The sequence below is a fragment of the Lissotriton helveticus genome, chromosome 1_2 (assembly GCF_964261635.1).
Source record: "Lissotriton helveticus chromosome 1_2, aLisHel1.1, whole genome shotgun sequence".
Lineage (NCBI taxonomy): Eukaryota > Metazoa > Chordata > Amphibia > Caudata > Salamandridae > Lissotriton > Lissotriton helveticus.
Genome location: NC_136058.1, coordinates 35,296,877 through 35,316,907, shown reverse-complemented (window position 1 = coordinate 35,316,907; position 20,031 = coordinate 35,296,877). Strand labels below are relative to the sequence as shown.

General features: G+C 42.8%; 1 protein-coding gene across 6 annotated transcripts in view; it reads right to left on the bottom strand.

The window, feature by feature from the left end:
• The window catches only part of SLC44A5 (solute carrier family 44 member 5), a 793,737-nt gene that overhangs the window by 33,391 nt on the left and 740,315 nt on the right, over positions 1-20,031 (bottom strand). For all 6 annotated transcript variants that reach the window (XM_078668567.1, XM_078668577.1, XM_078668593.1 and 3 more), the window contains 2 exons: positions 16,059-16,129; positions 7,248-7,336 (listed from right to left, as the gene is read on the bottom strand). In XM_078668567.1, the coding sequence (XP_078524693.1) occupies positions 7,248-7,336; positions 16,059-16,129 (160 nt within the window). The remainder of the gene's footprint in view (positions 1-7,247; positions 7,337-16,058; positions 16,130-20,031) is intronic.

Genomic DNA, 20,031 nt, shown 5'->3' with positions numbered 1-20,031 from the left:
GATGGTTTCCTCCTGGCGCCGTTCTTTCGTTCCTTTGCTCCTTGTTGGAGTTTCTGGTTCTGCCTGTTTTCTGTCTGGTTCCTCTTTCTGGAGTTTAGGTGCAGCTACTCTGTTTGGGGGTTGTGCGGGCTCTGGGGGTGTTCCTCCTTCCTGCTGTGCCTTTTTTATGGGGTGGTTTTCCCTTTTTGTTGCCTTTGGGCTGGCTGGTCCTGTTCTGGGGCCTTTTGTGGCTGCTCTCTGTCGGTGGCTGTGTTAGCTGTGCGGCCTGCTTTTGGGCTTGTGGTGTGTTGGCGCCTGGGTCGGTTCGAGGTTCCTCGCCTCGGGGGTGGCTGCTTCTTGGGCTTGCTTCCGGGGGGCCTCCCTGGACGTGTTCTGCGTGAATGATGCTGGGTGTTCTCCTCGAGCTTTTATGTCCTCTAGTCGTTGAGTGCTGTGTGGGACTGTGTCTCCTGGGTTTGGGGACGCGGGGTTGCGTTCTGCTTGGGTTGTGTACCTTTCTGCGTGTGCGGCTTGAGTCAGTTTTGCTACTGTGTGAAGCCGATTCTTGCTTTGGTATCTGCTCATTGGTAACGACTGGGACGGGGAGGGCCGACGAGGAGGTAATGACCGGTTACTCACCGGTAATATTCATTACTCCGAGTTGTAGCCCTCCCCGTCCCAGTCCAGGTTCCCATCCCTCCCTCCCTGTTCGGCTTCGTGTGCTTGGTGGTACAGGATGTGGGTGGGCGGGTTACATGGTTATATGCCTTAATGTGTGGGTGTGGCCTGGAGGGAAGGGATTGTTTTTTAGTTGCTTTGGAGTTTCTGGTGGGAGGAGCTATGCTCATTGGTAAGGACTGGGACGGGGAGGGCTACGACTCGGAGTAATGAATATTACCGGTGAGTAACCGGTCATTACGTCCTCTTTCTATGTGTGCTGCATTTTGCAGCACACATAAAAAAAAGGAAAAGGCCTCTCAGGAATGTTTATGTGTAGGTAGGAAGGTGTCCCCTCCTGCACCAAAACAATCCTGCTTACAACACAGGCACCCTTGAACCATTGTGAAAGGGTGCCTGCATTAGCACTAGGTATCACATTGTGCAAAAAAGACAGGAATGCACTGTATCATGTTAGATATGGTGCATTTCTGCCCTTTCCCTATAACATAGTGCAACGCAGCAAAGTGACTTCCTGCGCTGCATTATTTTTCAATAAATATGCCCAGTAATTTAACATTAAGTCCCTATCAAAGTGGTATGCCATATAAACAGGGCCTGTAAATTAAATGTCCGTATTGGAAGGTACAGGAAGAGAGTCTTATTTCTTGTACAAAAATACATTATTAGGCTTAGAGAAAAAATAGACAATAAATAAAAACTATAATTGAATCCGATGATGGTGGGTTTGGCAGTCCAGTAGGTGAGGTTAGGAACACATAAAATGCCAATACGATTTGCCAAAATAACCCCATTTCCAAGCCTCAAACTCTCCTTTTATCCCAAATAAGTCAAACCTAATGTAGACCCTAGGCATCTCATAAAGGAGGGTGCACTATAATTAAAAGGTTGGACATGTACATTTAAGTTTTCATGTCGTGGTAGTGAAAAACTCACAAAGTCGTTTTGCACTACTGTGAAACTTACCGCTCCCAATGAATAACATTGTTGTTTTCTTATCACATTTAATAAGTACTAAGATTGGGCGCACGTAGAGAATTCATGTTTGGTGTCCAAGAAATTGTAATTTAAAATCCTCTTGAATTGTAAAGTGGGATTTTACGTTACAATTTAAAAAAATGCCACTTGTAGAAAATTGACATTTTCCTGCCTTAGCTATTTTGTGCCTACAACCTGTTACTGGGTTATATGACTGGGTTTGGTTGGCAGTTGGACTTTGTTTATTTCTCCCAGACAGATTAGGTGTGGCTAGATGGGCCATCACTGGCACAATGTCGGATAGTGCTGAGTACAACCCCACTTCCAACTCAATATGCTGTGTCCTGCCTTCATACAAAGGATTTCACACTAGCCTATCGTGCCTGCAGCCAGGGAAGAGACGGCAGGAAACTCCAAGCACTTCAAAACTTCATAGAGCAATCCCTATAAACGTCTCCTACTTCAAGCAAGGCACGAGCTATAAAAATAGGATCCTCAGACTCACTCTTCAGTTTACCCTCTGGACTTGCAGAAGGACTCTCAGATGATTGCCTGCGGCTGCAGCCAGTTGTGTACTTCAGAAGACTACTTTGCTGCACCTGGAAGGACTTCTCTGCTGCCTGAAGCCTGCTTGGAACTCTCAGAGGCCTGCCTTTCGGCTGGAGCTCTGTTCCACTGATTGGACCCTGGACTACCAGAGTGACTCCAAGGGCTAGTTGGATGACCTAATCAGAGCCTGAGGAAATGAAAAGGCTCCCACAATCTTGAACCCGCACCTTGACCCAGCCTGAGTGGCTCCTGACCCTATAAGTGGTGCAAAAGGTGCCCAGTTAGCCAAAATCCAAAGCTTGGGTGATAGAGCTGTTAGTCTTAAGTTAAGACGCTCTTCCTCCAAGCATTTTGCCTAACTCCTCTGTTTTTGCTGATCTTGTTTTTGTTGGCCTTAGGACTCTGCGTTTACCACTACTAATCAGTGCTAAAGTGTTTCATCTCACTCCCTAAAACATGGTAAAAATGTCTTACACCCAATTAGATTGCCTGTTATTCCCTAGTAAGTTAGTACTAACCACTAGGTAATAGGGGGACCCCTGGGAGGATAGAGGTAGAGCAATAGGGGAAAATCAAGGTATCAAATTTCAACAAGCTGCTCTACCTATTTGTTTATAGGGAGGCAATAAGGTTGTAGGATTAATATATCACTCAGGCTAAGCCATGTGCTAGCATAAAAAAATATATGAATCAATTATTGAAACATTATTTTATTTTGTTTCTCGCTATTTGTTCAAAGACAACAAATCAATACAGGAATCAATTCTTTACATAATAAAATATATACAACAATGATACTGGCCCTTAATTCTGAAAATTTCCATTGAAAACATTTCATATAACATTCATGCAATCTCATATATTTTATTATGTAAAGAATTGATTCCTGTATTGATTTGTTGTCTTTGAACAAATAGCGAGATCAAAATAAAATGCTGTTTCAATAATTGATTCATATATTTTTTTGTGCTAGCACATAGCATAGCCTGAGTGATATATTAATCCAACAACTTAATTGCGTCCCTATATACAAATAGGTAGAGCAGCTTGCTGAATTTTGATACCTAGCAAGGTAATACTCAGCAGCGGTGCGTCCATTGGGGCGTAGGGGCGTAGCCCCACTAACCCTGGTGGACGCACCTGCGGCTGCAGCAGAGAGAGCACAGAGCACCTAAATGCAGCGTTTCCATCGGGGGTTCCGACCGGGACAGTCCCGATGGAATAGGGAGTGCGCAGGGGGTGGGGCTGCCCGGGCTGGGTTTAGGTTACAACAACGTAAGAGTGTCTGAGTCGACTGACTCTGCTGCGCAATAAAGTCGGAAACTTTCCCGCGCATGCGCGCTAGCCGTCAACTTTCTCAAGTTGACGGAGAGGTACCGAAGGAGCCAGGGGGTGTGTCGCTGGCTGGGCCCCACCGTTGAGAAGCGTCAGGGCGAGTCGTCTGTTTGACCCCCTAGCCAATCCTGGCGCTTATGCCGCGCCAGGATTGGCTGGTCCTCCACCGCGCCGAAATACGAGTCCCGGGTTTGGCCTAACTTGGTCCCTGTACCTGACCCACGCTCCAGCATGGTCGGCCTGAACTAGTGACTTTGTCTCGGTCCAGTGTGACTAAATAACCACAGTTGGGGCTTTGTGCTTCTTAGTACTGTTTTCACTTAAATGTTCAAAATTGCATATCTCTGGTTCTACTGATTGGATTTTTGTCTTTTTGGTCTCAAATCATTTGCTATATTCTACTAAAAGATTTTAAGTTGGTGTGGGATTTCTCATGCGTTGTGTTTTCACTTCATTACTGTTTCAAGTGCTGCATAAATACTTAACACACTGCCACTAAGTTAAGCCTGACTGTTTTGTGCCAAGCTACCACAGGGTTGAACACAGGTTAACTTGGGGTTTGCTTGGGTTTCACCTTGTCCAGAATTGTGTTTCTTGCTTGAGTAGGGTTTACCCATCAAACAGTAATCCAATTTCCTACATTGGGACTAAGAAATTAATTGGCTAAAACGTGCTCTGATAGCTGAGAGGAGACCTGCACCTACCTGCTCTTCGATTTGCCTAAGGTGCATTGCCGGTTCACCTGAATTTTCTGCAGCTCCCACTACATTCTTCTCCGTAGCAGCAAATCCTGTTCAGCCGTATCTGGCCTTGTGCAGCCCTCGTCAGGTCCAGTTTCCAGTTTTGTGCCGCTGGAGGTGTTCAACTTCCAAAAAAGTGACTAAACCAGAGTGTGGAAATCTTCACTGCTATTTAGTCCAGGGGCTACCTAACGCCTCCTCCTTGGACACCAAAAGTCCAAAGGTTAGCGCCAACCAAGCCCAACCCACTTCTTGTATAGGACCCAACATGTTTTGCTCTAGAGTGCCCTTAGTGATCTTCCACCCAGTATTGACATTGGTAACCTTCTTCCTAGCAGTTGCCACATTGATCTTTCTTGCAGTAACATCCTCTGTGACAGCTTCCCCCAGCAGTGTTCGCAGTGAGCTTCCTTACGCAGTGACCTCTACATCAGCAGCACTGGAGTGCCTTAAATCTCAGCTGCTTTCCTCATTCCTTTTTTATAACTGCCTTCACCAATGTCGCATGTTAGCCCGAGACGTGGGAGAGGTGAGAATAGAGGGTTGAGCAAGGAAGCCCAATCCAATGAAAACGTCCTATAAAGCTGCTTGAGGCTCTGTCTCCAAGTTATCTGCTGTCCCTAGTCTGATTATCTCAGTTCACCAAGGGTTGTGGGAGGAGTAGAGAGGGTGTGGAGGAGAAAGATGGGAGCAGAGAGAAGGAAGTCAGTGATGTCATAATGAATTTATAACGAGGAATAGGAAATGGGTGACCTTCTAGTCAAGTAAAAACTACATATTCACTGTACTTATCTACAATTATACCACTTAGAACTTTCCAAACGTTTATCCATTTTCAATTGGATGCATTGGATTCTCATCACAACGGAGATTACATTTGCCTAATATACTTAACTATAAATGTATTCTTTTAGTTTATTGAGCTGTTCCCTTAAAAACCAAAAACACAGCATTTCATGTTTAGGTAATGATTTCAAGAGTGTGCAGATGTCTCTGGAATTGTCTATTTTGAGTCTGTTAAATATCAATATACACAAATAACTTAAAAAAATCATTGTGCCTTTACAAAGTAATTGAAACATTGAAGATTTCATAAGTACTGCACAAGACGTATACCTATGACAATGAAAGTTGGGTAACATGTGAGCTCCAAAATCTTGGGACTCTAGGGCCTGATGTATGAAATTTCCATTTGCAAAAAGTGCCCACAAATTGTGCTTACTTTTAGTAAATAGAAAAGAATTTTGATAACCAAAAAGCCCGACTCATAAAATTCTGAAAGGTAGTGGGTTTCAATACAACCTACTTCTTTAATATTCATAAGATAAGTCACAAATTGCGACTTACTATGATTGGATGACAGCATAGGGATAGTGGTTTGCTGAGGTCAACAGACGACTACATCTGTGTTTGTATTTAAATAGGGTAATTTTTTTTAATACAACCCTTTTTCTTTAAAGAAGACAGGGTTGCATTGAAAAAGAAAGTTGTATTTTCTTAAGTTTGTTTGAGAATTGGTAGTGGTCCTCAAGATCACTGTCTACACCAGAACAAACTACATTTACATTCACAAATAGGAAAGGCCTCCAAAGGGACCCCATCGATTTTGATAATCTTTTACCACCCAACTCAGCAGTCTGAAACTTTTTAGTGTTTTGAGAATGGATTAAGGGCACAAAACATTGATAGATACCACAGCAAAACACTTTTTGTAAGGGACACCCTAAACACCCCCCTTTTAAATAGTGATTAAGGTGAATTATCGCCACCAGCAACGGGGAATATCAACTCTTTTAAAACTTTTAAGCCCCTTATTAAAAATGCCTGTTCTGGGTATATTGCTTCTACCAATAGCCCCTCTTGTGAACTCTTCTCATCAGTATTCGAGTCTGCAGCCTTTGCTAATACAATTGATCCCTCAACTGCACTCTGTAACTCCCTAACAAGTTGTTTCCATGTAACAATTGTAAAATATTCACCAGGAATTTACATATGGCATTATTCCTTCTATTTGCGACTGTTAGAGAGGCTTCTTTTACAACTAATGCAACTTCTTCTTTGGCCCTGACCATTATTTAGTTTTTACGTTTAGCCCCTGCTTGGTCCGTAAACTCTCCAATGCTCTTTGCCCAGTCATTGCTGATTTATGCAATACCTCTCTTTAACACATCTCATTTCACTCTGACTCAAACAAAATCTATGAATATCTAGATTCTTAAAGCCCCCATTGCAGATCCCAGAATCCTAAGTACTTTCCTTCCAATCTTGCTCTTGACTTTGTGGAAAAAATCCATGAAAATAAAGTCAATAGCCAGATCACTTGATTTGAAGAAGGCAATATTCTGTTGATGACAATATACATCCACACGTATGAACTTCTCTTGGTATTAAAACTGCACTTTCTGCTGATCTCGATCATATTTTTAGATCTTGGGGCAAAGTTGCCCAAATAGTACTTGGCCCTAAGAAGTTAAAGGAAGAGGAATACTATGCCAGGAAGGAACACTAAGTGAACAAAACCTAAAAATATGCCTCAGAGACTATTAGGAGAAGAAAAAACTACCTGATGTACTGACGTGCAAATTAGTTAACATTGAAATGAGACAAGGAGCAAGGAAAGAGTTACAGAGAGAAACAGAAGTGGCATAGCCAAGAAAAATCCCCACTGCACTGGGGCATCTACAAGAAGAAGCTTCCAAGGAACTCTTAACCTAAATCTTGAAAAGAGCCAAAAGATCATGCCGGGGGAAAAAAATATAAAGAATGTGCGCGATTTGGGATAAAGATAGTTCGTCCGGGTCTACTCTCGGTCCAATAGTAGCCAGAGACATAGAACAAAAGTGTGACAGTGTTTTACTTATATGGAAATGAGCTCATTAATGCCTAATGCAAAGAATCGCTACCAGCGAACCACAAGTACAGTTACTTTTGACTTTTAGAATATAATTCAATTTACATCTAATGTAAAAACTTAAATTTGAGTCTTACCAGTAGAGGCACCCAATAATAATTAAGGTCTGGTGTTTGTTGCGCGATAACAGGTATTCTTTTAGTAAAGAAAAAGAATGCTAGAACACCTGCGAAAAGATACAAAAAGCAGCATTATTTATTAATGTACTTTTCAAGTGATTCATCACAATGGAGCGACAAGAACTAGTCATTCTTTACCCACCTTTCTATTGATATTGTTAAAAAAAACATAGAATTAAAATAGGGGGTTGTGGTGAGCACTAAAAATAGGGGTTTGCAGTGATGACTAAAGTCGAATTTAACATTTCAGTGGGTCTAGACCAACTAATTACCTGCTTTTCTCACAAGGAAACCACAGTCTAAAATACTGTACTGGGCATATATTCCACGTACCTCATAGCTTGATGCCATCTTATGTGTCAGAGTTATTGCTTTATGAACAGAAAAGCCCACATGGTTGCACATTTAACTCTGGTGCACCTATTTGCATGTACCAGGGTATTCCCCCTTTGTCTCACACAAGGCTAGGCTTATATATTTCCGCCTACTTTCTACTTTAGATTATAGATTTAATGTTTTAATGTTATTCACATATAGGGGGTCATTATGATTGCGGAATTCCCGCATCCTCCGGGCCGGCGGAAGCCACCGCCGGCCCGGAGGATGCGGGAAAACCGCAGCGGAGCCTCCTCAGACCCACCGCCAAAGTAGGATGGCTGGTGGGTCTGATAATCTGTCCGCAGCTTTTCCGCCGCGGTCGGAAGGCGACCGCGGCAGAAAAGCACTAACATGTCTGGTGGTGTCTATCAGACACCGCCAGGCATATTAGGATGTCTGCAATTCTATGCTTTTCCACGGCGGCTTTTCCGCCGTGAAAAAGCATACGGACCTTCACTTCGGGGGCCCGTTGCGGGCCCCCTGGGTGAAGGGGTGGTGGGGGGTGCACATGGGGGGTACCTATGGTACCCCCTGCATTTGCGTGCACAATGCAGCAGGCACCGCGCGGTGCCTGCCGCTTTGTGCACGCAAATGCTGTGCATGCATTTTTTACATTGGGCCGGGTGCAGCTTGAAGCTGCACCCGCCGCAATGTTAGCGATAGACGATGTGACCGCCACCCTGGCGGTCACATCCTAATCAGATCGGAGGGAACGCCGCAGCCCATGCGGACGTTCCCTCCTCCTCAGGGGTCGCGGACGGACTCAAGTCCGTCCGCGATCCTAATCGACCCAATAGTTTGGTTAGCACTTATTGCGGTCACTGCACCTATGTTAAGCCGGAGAAATGTTGTGCTTGCCCATTTATTTTGTACTCTTCTTAAATAGATTACGACTGGCGTTGTAAGGATACTAAATTCATACCTTAAATTTTCTTCACAGTTTCTATATAGCATTATAGGATGAGACACTGATAGTTTCTTATCGCCACCCAACTGACGCTCGGTTTACTCACTTCTGGCACAATACTGAGGTAACATTTGTACACACTACACACCTTGAAAATGGGTGACTATAACTTGAGGTTTTATTTTAGTCACACAAGGTTTTACTTAGGTATTTATTATGAGTTCGGTGGTCCGGCCACCGTAGGACCATGTCCGCCCCAACCAGCAGCCCACGGCACTGGCAGTCCAAAGACCGCCATATTGCGAGTTGACCAGGAGGCCGACAGTGTGGAGGTGGAAGTCTTGCAGCAGTGGTGAGTACTATTACCAAATATATTGATGCCTATGTGTGCATTTCGACTGTATTTGTGTCAGATGCACACATATGCATGATATATCTGGGACAATACTATATAACGATTACCGGGGTTCAGCCCATATGTGGACAGTCCTGGTAATGGGTACATGGTACAAAAATGACTCACATGAAGATAGCAGCACACAAGGTTGTAATCCTAAGGGTGAAGATCCTGCTATGAAAGGGGAACCAGGAGAAAGGGATACATGTTGGAATCTACCTGGAAGAAGAAGAAAGGGGTGAGAACGCACCCCAAATCCTTCGTCACTGCCACCTTAAAGCAGGCGGTCGGACCACCGTAGTCCGCTCATGGAACAGGCAACTCGTAATACGCACTGCGATGCAGCTACCCTGTACCACCCTAAGGCGGCTGCTATTTCTTATCAGAACTTGGCAGTAAGCGGTCTGCTGGCAGTCTCGGCGGTCCAGCAGTGGCCTTCGCAAAGCTGGTCCGCCCAACTTGTAATTCAGCATTTAAACCGCCGAGCTCACCGCGCTCAGACCACCACCGCCAATACAGTGGTCCACGGGACCACCATTCTCGTAACAATGCCCTTAGTCTAGGACAAACACCATACAGTGCTATGGGAACTTACTTATGGTATATCACCCTCTCTAGATGTAATTGCATGTTCTCAAACTGTGATATGTAGGATATATTGTAGTGCGATCTTGATTATCCTATCTTTCCATGGTAAGGTGTCCTTTGACTGTATGCTTTATCATTGGCATCTTAGACTACTATACATCATGTAGGCGGGTAGTCTGTGACATACAGCACCGCAATGGGTGGTGTTCTCACTTAGGACTTTGGAGCACCACTTTCCATATGCTGGATCGATTATATATACCTGTCCGTTGGTGTCAGGAAGCACATAAATACACCATAATATTTTATGTATATTAAGGTTTATTTGATACTTCTATGGGCCTTGTGAGAAATTGGGTTGTAGGTTGACTGGGTTGTGAGCCCTGGCCAAGCAACAGCCACAATTCCTTGCAGGGTGAAAAACAAAAAGCCACTAAATTGACCTGTGCTTAACCCTGGGTAGCTTGGCACAAAAAACTGTCAGGCTGAACTAGGCAATGTGTAAACTATTTATGCAGCACACAAACTGTAATAAAGTGAAAACATAGCAGAAGAAAAATCCCAAACCAATTTAGAAAAATAGAGAAATTTTTTATAAATTATTTGACACCAAAACAACAAAAATCCAATCAGTAGTAAAAACTAGCACCTATAAGTTCAGAGCGCCAACTGCGGACATCTATTTGCAAAAGATCAAGTCCAAGTCAAAGCCATATAATATGGCTGACTGCAATGGAGCGTGGTTCAGATACAAGATGTGGATTGGGCCTGGTAAGTACCTACCTTCGGACTTTTGAGAAAAAGTATCTTAGAAGGTAAATTTTAGTGGGGCAAGGCTGCAGGAGGTTTCCGAGAAGGGAGCGTCGTCATCGGATAACCCTGAGTTGAAGCTGTGATGAAGATTTCTACATTCTGACTTAGTCTCTGAATTGGAAGTCGAAAACCTCCAGCGTGACAAAGGCAAGGGCTGTAGCTGGAGACAGGTCCACGAGGCCGAATACCCCTTTTGGCGAAGGACTGCTGATAAGGATTTGCTGTTGCAGAGAAGAACGTAGCGGAAGAAGCCACAAATTCAATCCAGCGTGCGAAGCACCTCGGGCGCATAGGTGAGCAGATTGGTCCCTGTCTTCTCCTGGTTCTCAAACTACTTTTGGGGCAAAGTTGTCTAAGTCCTCAGTTGTAGATGTTGGCCATCTGGGCACCTTTAGCACCACTTCCAAGACTCCAGGACTGGAGGGGCACCATTCGGAGGGTCAGGACTTACAGGCTGGGTTCTGGTGCAGGTCAAGGTGGAGGGAGCCTTTTGTGTTCCTGTTGCTCTGAACAGGAGGCCAGCAAACTAGTTTGCAGGTCCTCTGACAGTTGAAGATCCAGTCCTTGTACCCAGGCAGAAGGTGGACGAGCAGCATAACAACAGGGCTGCAAACCAGCAGGTGAACCGTCCAGCAGAGTGCCAGCCATTCCAGCAGCTCAGCCGTCCTTCTTCCTGGCATTCACAGGTCCAGAAGCATACTGAAGAGTTGGTGTCTGAGGTCCTTTTTTATATCCTGATGCCCTGGTTCTGGAAAGTGGGAAAAGCTTATAAGCAGTGGCTTTGCAATGGTATACAACCTTTACAACGCAACTTTTACAACGACCTACCATTACCACGCAACTTTTACAACGCAGGATCCATTACAACGCATACCATTACAACGCATGTATTTACAACGCAGGTACCTTTACAACGCATACCATTACAACGTAAGTATTGGTAAGTATATCATTTTATCAAAAATATTATAAGTTTGGGTTTTTGGGTAAAAGGGTATTTTTAGGGTTCAGGGTCAGTTTTGGGTTTTTGGGCAAAGGGGTATTTTTAGGGTTCAGGGTCAGTTTTGGGTTTTTGGGTAAAGGGGTATTTTTAGGGTTCAGGGTCAGTTTTGGGTTTTTGGGTAAAGGGGTATTTTTAGGGTTCAGGGTCAGTTTTCAGTTTTTGGGTAAAGGGGTATTTTTAGGGTTCAGGGTCAGTTTTCAGTTTTTGGGTAAAGGGGTATTTTTAGGGTTCAGGGTCAGTTTTCAGTTTTTGGGTAAAGGGGTATTTTTAGGGTTCAGGGTCAGTTTTGGGTTTTTGGGTAAAGGGGTATTTTTAGGGTTCAGGGTCAGTTTTGGGTTTTTGGGTAAAGGGGTATTTTTAGGGTTCAGGGTCAGTTTTGGGTTTTTAGGTAAAGGGGTACAGGGTAAAAATTAAGTACAATTAAATTTAAATTACATTAAATTAAATTGATTAAATTAAATTAAATTAAATTAAATAAATTAAATTAAATAAAATTAATTAAATTAAATTAAATTATATTAATTTTAATTAATTTACATTTAAAAAAATAATATAAACTTACCAATACTTACGTTGTAATGGTATGCGTTGTAAAGGTACCTGCGTTGTAAATACATGCGTTGTAATGGCATGCGTTGTAATGGATCCTGTGTTGTAAAAATTGCGTGGTAATGGTAGGCGTTGTAAAAGTATGCGTTGTAACGTCATACATCCCTTTGCAATGCATGGAATATTCTGCCTCCCCTGCCCTGGCTCCAAGCCAGCTTCAGTGACAATGTGGGGTTGTTAGGCCCTTTGAGTGAAGTCAGAGCACAGGCTATTCAGATGCAATTTGGTCTGTGCTCAGCTACACCCTCCCATCCTGCAAGCAGATGATCCTTTAAGGCACACCTAACCCCTCTATTGTGTGACTGTCTGGGAGGAATACATAAAGTCTAACTGTCAGTTACACCCAATCATATGACCCAGACCAGGCTAGTAGGATAAAAGTGCTGAGGGCAGAAAAATACCTACTTTCTAAAAGTGACATTTTTAAAATTGTAATCAAACACTGACCCACTGGTAACATTTAATTTACAGGTCCTGGGTATAGGGTTTATCATTCTACAAGGGACATACAAGTAAATGAAACATTCCATTGGGTTTAAGCCAATGCAACCATATTTGGCAGGACAGGAACTTTAGCACTGGTTAGTAGCAGTAAAGTGCACAGAGTCCTAACACCCACAAAAATAAGGTCAACAAAATGGAGGAGGTGAGGATAAAAGTTTAAGGCTGACAGGTCTAACATGTGCCTTCTTGAGCTGAATGTTGGAGGAACTACCCAACCGCTTGAGAGTTCTCTTCACTTTGGTGGAAAAACCTGGATAGACCATAAACACCGGCGTAGCCTGACCCAGAACGATGCTCCACTGTAAAGTCCAGCCCCTGTAGGGAAATTGACCACCTCAACAATTTTGTATTCTCACCCCTCATTTGCATTAGCACCTGAGGAGTCAGTCAGTCTGAACTCAGAAGTGAGTCCCAAACCAGTATGCTCCCAGCTTCGTCAGTGCTCAGACCACAGCAAATGTTTCTCTCTCAATAGTACTCCACCTGTTCCCTGGAAAGTAGCCTCCTACAGATGAATGAGGAGAATCCTCCTGGAGATGAAGGCTACAGGTTGGTCTAGGCCCTCTTCATTGATCTGTGATAGTACTGCCCCTATACCATGCTCTGAGGCATCTGTTCAGACAATAAAGTCCTGGAAAAAGTCAGGGTGTTCAAGCAAAGGGGCTGTGCACATAGCCTGTTTGAAGGAGTCAGACTTTCTGAAATCCTCTGTCCAGAACACACACCCTCATGGGCTGCTTCTTTGAAGCCAGTTCAATCAAGGGGGCAGCAAGTGTGCTGTGTCCCTTGGCATACCTATAATACCCAGTGAGGCCCAGGAAGGCACTCACCTCTGATTGAGTTTTTGGAGGCTTACATGCAAAGATTGCCTCTATTGTGGCCTGGAGAGACTGCATCTTACCCCCACACACCAGGTGTCCCGAATACACCACAGACCCCTGTCCTATCTGACTAGTTGCCTATTTTGGTAGTCAGGGTTGCCTGTTGCAGAGCCTGAAGCACTTCTGCAGGTAAAACAGGTGGTCCTGCCAGGTGCTGCTGAAGACAACTATATGATCTATATTTGCAGCACTGTAGGCCCCATCCCAGCCAAGACCTAGTTTACCAGCCGCTGGAAGGTGGCAGGGGTGTTGTTCTTGAGTCCAAAGGGCATCACTTCGAACTGAAAGTGGCCCTCTGGGGTGGGGAAGGCTGACCTCTCTTTAGACCCCTCAGGCAAAACCCTGAAGGCAAATCAAAAGTGCTCAGGAACCTAGCAGCCCCTAACCTATCAATGAGCTCATCAGCTCAGGAGATGGGGAGTGCATCAGTCTTAATGACTGAGCTGAGCCCTCTGTAGTCAACAGAGAACCTGCATTCTGGGGCAGTGCCTGCTGGACTGGCAAAGGAACTACTGGAGGGCTAAATGACTCCCAACTTGAGCATATTAGAGACTTATTTTTTTAATGCTGGCCCTCAAACTGTCAGACAGACTGTGTAGTTTATTTGTGAAAGGCAAGCAGTCCCCAATGTCTATATTATGGATACACAAGTGTGTAAACACAGGGGTGAGGGGAAATAAGAAGGCAAACTGTTCCAGTAACTGGCAACAGTCCCTCTGCTGCTCCGAGGTCAGGGTAGGGGAGAGGTTGACACTCTCCAATAACGTGTCCTTCTCTTTAGATGAGACTAGGTCGGGGAGAGGTACACTCTTCTTCTCTTCCCCATAAAGTCACCAGCAGCATGTGACCTCAGACGTCTCATTGTAGGGTTTGAGGCAGTTGAGTTGGCATACCCTTAAGGGGTTTCTGGGGGTCTTGAGATCCATCAGATAGGTGGACTCTCCATTCTTCTCCACCACCTCATAGGGCCCAGTCCAGTGCTCCTGGAGAGCCCTGGACTCTACTGGCTCCATCTCCACACACTTTCTGCCCCGGTTGGAGTTCCTCTACGGTAGCCACTGGGTCATACCATTGCTTCATTACCTCCTGGCTAGCCTCCAAGTCCTCCAAAGCCTTCTTCCAGAAACTGGCCATCTCATTAATAGGATTAGCATGTAGCTAACCACATCCTAGGAGTGTTTCTTAAGAACGTGATGTCACCCCTACTTGACCAGATTGAGAGGTTCCCTTACAGGAAGGCCATAGAGAAGTTCAAATGGGGTAAAGCTCGCTCCCTTTAGTGACGTCCCACTTCTGCCTCATGGGCTTAGGTAGGCCCATAATCTTGCATTTGTTGAATCGTTCAGCAAGTCCATCGGTTTGTGGATGTTAGGGTGTGTAGAACTCATAGGTAACCCCACAGTCCTTCCATATATACTTCAGGCATGCAGACAGAAAGTTGCTATCCCTGTCTGACTTAATTGTGGATTCCAGAGACACCAAACAAGAACCAGTCATCTATTCCCATTTGGAAATTACTTTTATAAAATGCAATAAGGCAACTCCAATGAAAACCTATGGGAGAGATAGGCCATGCAGTTCACTACTAGGACATGTAAAACTTAAAAGTACATGTCCTACTCCTTAAATACATTACAACATTCCCTCTGGGCTGTCCAGGGCTTACACTATGGATGACTTATATATATTAAAAATGACAGTTTAGACCTGGCAAAAGGCTTATTGTGCCAGAGCAAAAAAGCAGTTTAAAATTGTACACATAAGCTCTGCAATGGCAGGCCAGAGACATGTTTACAGGCCTACTTAAGTAGGTAGCGCAATCAGGGCTGCAGGCCCACTAGTAGCATTTAATTTACAGGCGCTGGGCACATGTAGTGCACTTTACTAGGGACTTATAAGTAAATTAAATATGCCAATTGGGTATAAGCCAATGTTACCATATTTTAAGAACAGAGCACAAGCACTTTAGCACTGGTTAGCAGTGGTTAAGTGGACAGAGTCCTAAAGCCAACAAAAAATAATTCAGCAAAAATATGAGGAGGGAAGCAAAAAGTTGGAAATTGACCCTGCAGAGAGTGCCATTAACAACGGGGGGGGGTTGTATTCCACATGGCAGCCCACATGTGACATCTTCCAAAGATACAATTTCTGTACCACCTTACTGTGGCTTTACCTAAATGTAAGCTATACCAAAAGCTAGAATTTGATGTGTGTATAGGTGAAAGCATATGCACCAGGAGGTGTTAAGCATCCCCTCAGCACCTTGAGTTTTATCTGCTAGTATAGCCAGTAAAGAAGACTGGGGTACCATACAAAAGGATATATGTTCCAACAGTCTCAGAAAGATTTTCCTAGCTCATTCTAATGAGGGAACATGCATTTTTCAGTAATATGAAAACCCGCAAAGCAGATTTATGCATCTGCAAAGTATGCTGTATTAGAGCTTTTAATGATTAACATTTGCGTTCACACCCTTTACACAAGAAAGGCTTGTTTGAAAAGATGCCTAGGGTTGTCCCAGACACATCTTGCCACATAGGTCCATTACAAAGGGATGCAGCGAAATGTACACTTAGCTCAAACTGATTAGTCTACAAAATTGCTGATAACGATTGATCATAAAATCTAATTGCAAGAAAAGGTTGTTTAGGGGGTTACACTTAATGGACGTAAACAGTCAAATACGTACCCACTCCACCAGCAACAAGAATTTTTCCAAGGAATAATAGAAAGTCTGTAACCTGATCTAATATTGCCACTCTGTGGAAAAGAGGAAACACATTTTAAGTAATGCTTTATTTTAAAACGAAAATACAATTTCAACTCTGCAAGCAGTTAAATATAATTTCATACCTCACCACCTGTCTTCTTGGTGCCGTGTTTCCCTCAAAATCCTAACTTGCAAGAATAGTCTTGATAACAAGAAGGAATGCAAAACATATTTTTCACTGACTAACAAACAAACAGGTGTGCTGGTGGTTTCCCCAAAGAATCATTTCAGTAATGTCCACATATTTTTCAGTAATGTCTACATATTTATTAGTTTCGCTATTTCATTTTTTGGTATATTACAACATGAGAGCCATTTACAGCAATGAATATAATACCTATCCTATGGAAAAAATCACTCATACAACATTAGTAGAAATCTAATACCTGCATGGTAAGCAGATGGTAAGCAGATGACAACAGAATTAAGCCAACTCTGTTTGTAATCGAAAGGCAAATCGCATATTAGAAACCTAGATAAGATTCACCCATAAATGTTTGCACAAGCACAACAGACCACTGAACATTCACCATCAGACACCCCGAATGAATTAGTTCCTTCTTCCAGATCAATCTCTACAATAGGCACTACTGATGAGGTGCTTTACCACAAAGCCTCACACCCAAATCATCATACTGAATAGGTAGCAGTTGAGTCATTGATGAGCTTCATCTTACAAAATACCTTAGTACAGCTCTTGATGGAAATGGTGGCAACTGCGATGCCACAAAGAATATATATCTGAGTGTTTAGGATGTATGTCATTATAGCGCATGCTTTTACCACGCATGCCTTTACAACGCAGGTTTTACAACGCAAGTCGTTACAACGACTTGCATTGGGGGGCGCTGGATAGTGGAATAGTTTAATTTACTATTCCAACTCCTGTCCCCGTGGATAGTAGGGAAGGTTTTGGATAGTAAATTAAACTATTCCCTATCCTACAGCGCCCTCCAGCGCAAGTCGTTGTAATGACTTGCGTTGTAAATCCTGCGTTGTAAAGGTACTGCGTGGTAAAAGTTGCGTCGTAAAGGATGTTTCCAGAGTGTTTACAAACAGAAAAGTGTGGGGCTATTGCACACTTTCAGTATTTTATTACAGTAGGGGAAACTTCCACCACTGTCTTTTTCAAGATTGTCAAAGACGTGAAAACCTTTCAACAGTCATTCTACCCCACTCCTTCTCTTTCTCAGCAACTATGCAATAACCTGACCGTTTTCTCAAGTTCAAAATCAGTAGGAACAGTCCGAAAAGGCTAAAAATCTTACTTTCCTTCATATCCATCAGCTTTAATCAATATATAGAGCCACTGTGCCTCACTACACTCCATGCGTTCACTCACTTTCATGTACTGAATTTGACAATAAAATATGTTTTTAATTTAAGATTGCCCTCACCCCAGACACCTGTAATATGTAGATCATAAGATACATCATTCATGTATGTTACACAGGGCCCTCAACTCTGATACAACTACCACTGAAAATCACCTGGATTCCCTAAAAAACTACTGTAATCCCAACTTTATAAATCAGACTGCAAGTGCTTAGTCTATTGCTGTTAACCTCCACCCAACTTTCCAGCAGATGCATAAGACCTCTCTTATTCCATCATGCATATAATAATGATCACATTTTGATACAATCAGCTTTCTTTAAGGTTTCTGGCACCAATAGCAACTGACTTCTCTACAGGAGCAACAATCCACATTCAATACTATACACCGTAGCCAGGTAGAGTCTGATGTATCAATGTCTATGGGGAAATGCGTTGATACATAAGAGCCATGGCCCTACCAATCAGTTGTTCCTTTCCTTTTCATTCATTTCACAGCTCATCTCAAAATGCTCTGAGGTGGTTGTAAAGTAACATTTAGCAATCCACAAGCAGTAAAAATAAATAAATAGATCTAAAGAGAGGAGAACTGATACACCCACTTCTCATCAAGATTGGAAAAAGCCATTGTTATCTGCAAAAGGCAGGACTCTAGTCTTCCTGGCAAGTCTCTCCATCTCATCCAAGTTAGTGAGAAACTCATATCAACCTATTGAGTAGTGGATTTTGGAAGATATGTGGGGCCTATAACACATATATTTCTGGTTGTCACAACATATAGAATTAGTGACCATCAATTGGTGACCAGAATTCTCAGCCATTCACTTGTCTATATTACTATGGATCTCATTTCTGATAAAATGAGGAAATATAGAATACAAACATAGTGTATGAAAACAAAGTGTGCAATAGTAAGATTTAAAAATATAGACTCCACAAATAAAGATCATAAAAATATCTACCTAGTCAGTCAAATAACTTTATTCGATTAGAATGAATCATACAAGTTTACAGAAGGATCATACATTTTTTTTAAATACATAAAGTTTAAAAAACTGTGCACAAGTGTTGATACCAGGTTTAACAGGTTCAATAAAAACTATTCACAATTCATAGTGTTTCCTAGTTAGAAAAACAATCTTAATAAAACTAAGCACAGAGCTGCAGATAGTAATAGTTGATAGCGACCTCAAATAATTAAAACCCTCTTTGTAAGAACAGGGACGAATGTCCCTTAAAATAGGCTCATTAAAATGGACTCTTGGATCTTCACAGAGTGTGCAAAAGAGCATAAGGTGCATTGTGCTCTGCTGGGCTACGTTATTACACGGACGGGGGGGAAGTCTCTCACACCATCCCCCCTGTTTCAGAAAAGCCACAAGAAAGTGCAATGTGCTTAAACAAAATCTGGTCATTAGGAAACGTGAAAACTGGGTGGTAAAAGACAAATAAAATTGTTGCTAATTCAAAAAAGCATGATCCACTGTGTTACTTCCCTGGTTAGACAAGCTTAAACACTTATAATACACATTTTTAATAACCATCTTAACATTGGATTGAATAGATTCCGGGTTTTTATAAAAATCTTCAAGGTCTATCTTATAAAAAGTTTCCTTAACATAACGAAGCCAGGGGACTGCCATTGCGTTGTCAAGATTCATGCAATCCCTTAGAATGCCTCTTGAGAATAGTAAGTCTTCTGAGGTCCAGATTTTCCCCCCTAGAACCAAAACAAGGGGGCAATATGAATTCTGTCAGTCACATATTCTAAATCCACCTCAGAATGACAGAATGAGGTAGTGGAACTACTGGGGATAAGTAGGAGTCCTTTTAAAAATGTTTTCTCTAATATTTGAATCTGTGCACTTTTGTGATATTCCCATACTCCTGCCCCATAGGTGGCCACTGACAGACATTTGGATTTATACAATGTTTTTAATTCAGCTATCGGCTTATGACCAAGTTTGATGGCAAAACGAAAAAGCCCCTCTATAGTTCTACTAGTTTATTGTAGCCTTGTCGTAATCAAGTAGTCCCAGCTCAATTTATTATTAAAAAGATTTCCCAAGTAGGTAAAATGTGTCACTTTGTCGATAGCTTGATCATTTACTATATACTTGCGTGTTTTAGTTTTATTTATTTATTTATTTATTTTAGTGTTTTATAGAGCGCGAACTTGACCCGTTAGGGTATCAGAGCGCTTTACAGAGCCAGAGAGTTATACAATAGGGAGGAAATCACAAGAATACTGTACATCAGAGTGCTTTACAAAGTCAGGGAGTCATACAATAGGCAGGATATCACAAGAGTACTGTACATTAGGGGCTGGGGGTGCTGGGTATCAGAGGGATGGAGGAATACAAGGATAATATTACAATTACAATTACTGAAGACAGACCCCCGGTTCCTTGGTGGGGCGAGGTCGCAGGATGAAGGCAATAGTCTCTGAGGTGGTTGTGGAACGGTTTAGCCAAGGAATGTACCCATGAGGAAGGATTTAGCCTCCTTATTTGGGCACAGGTCATCATAAAAGATTTACTAAAATTAACCTTAAGGT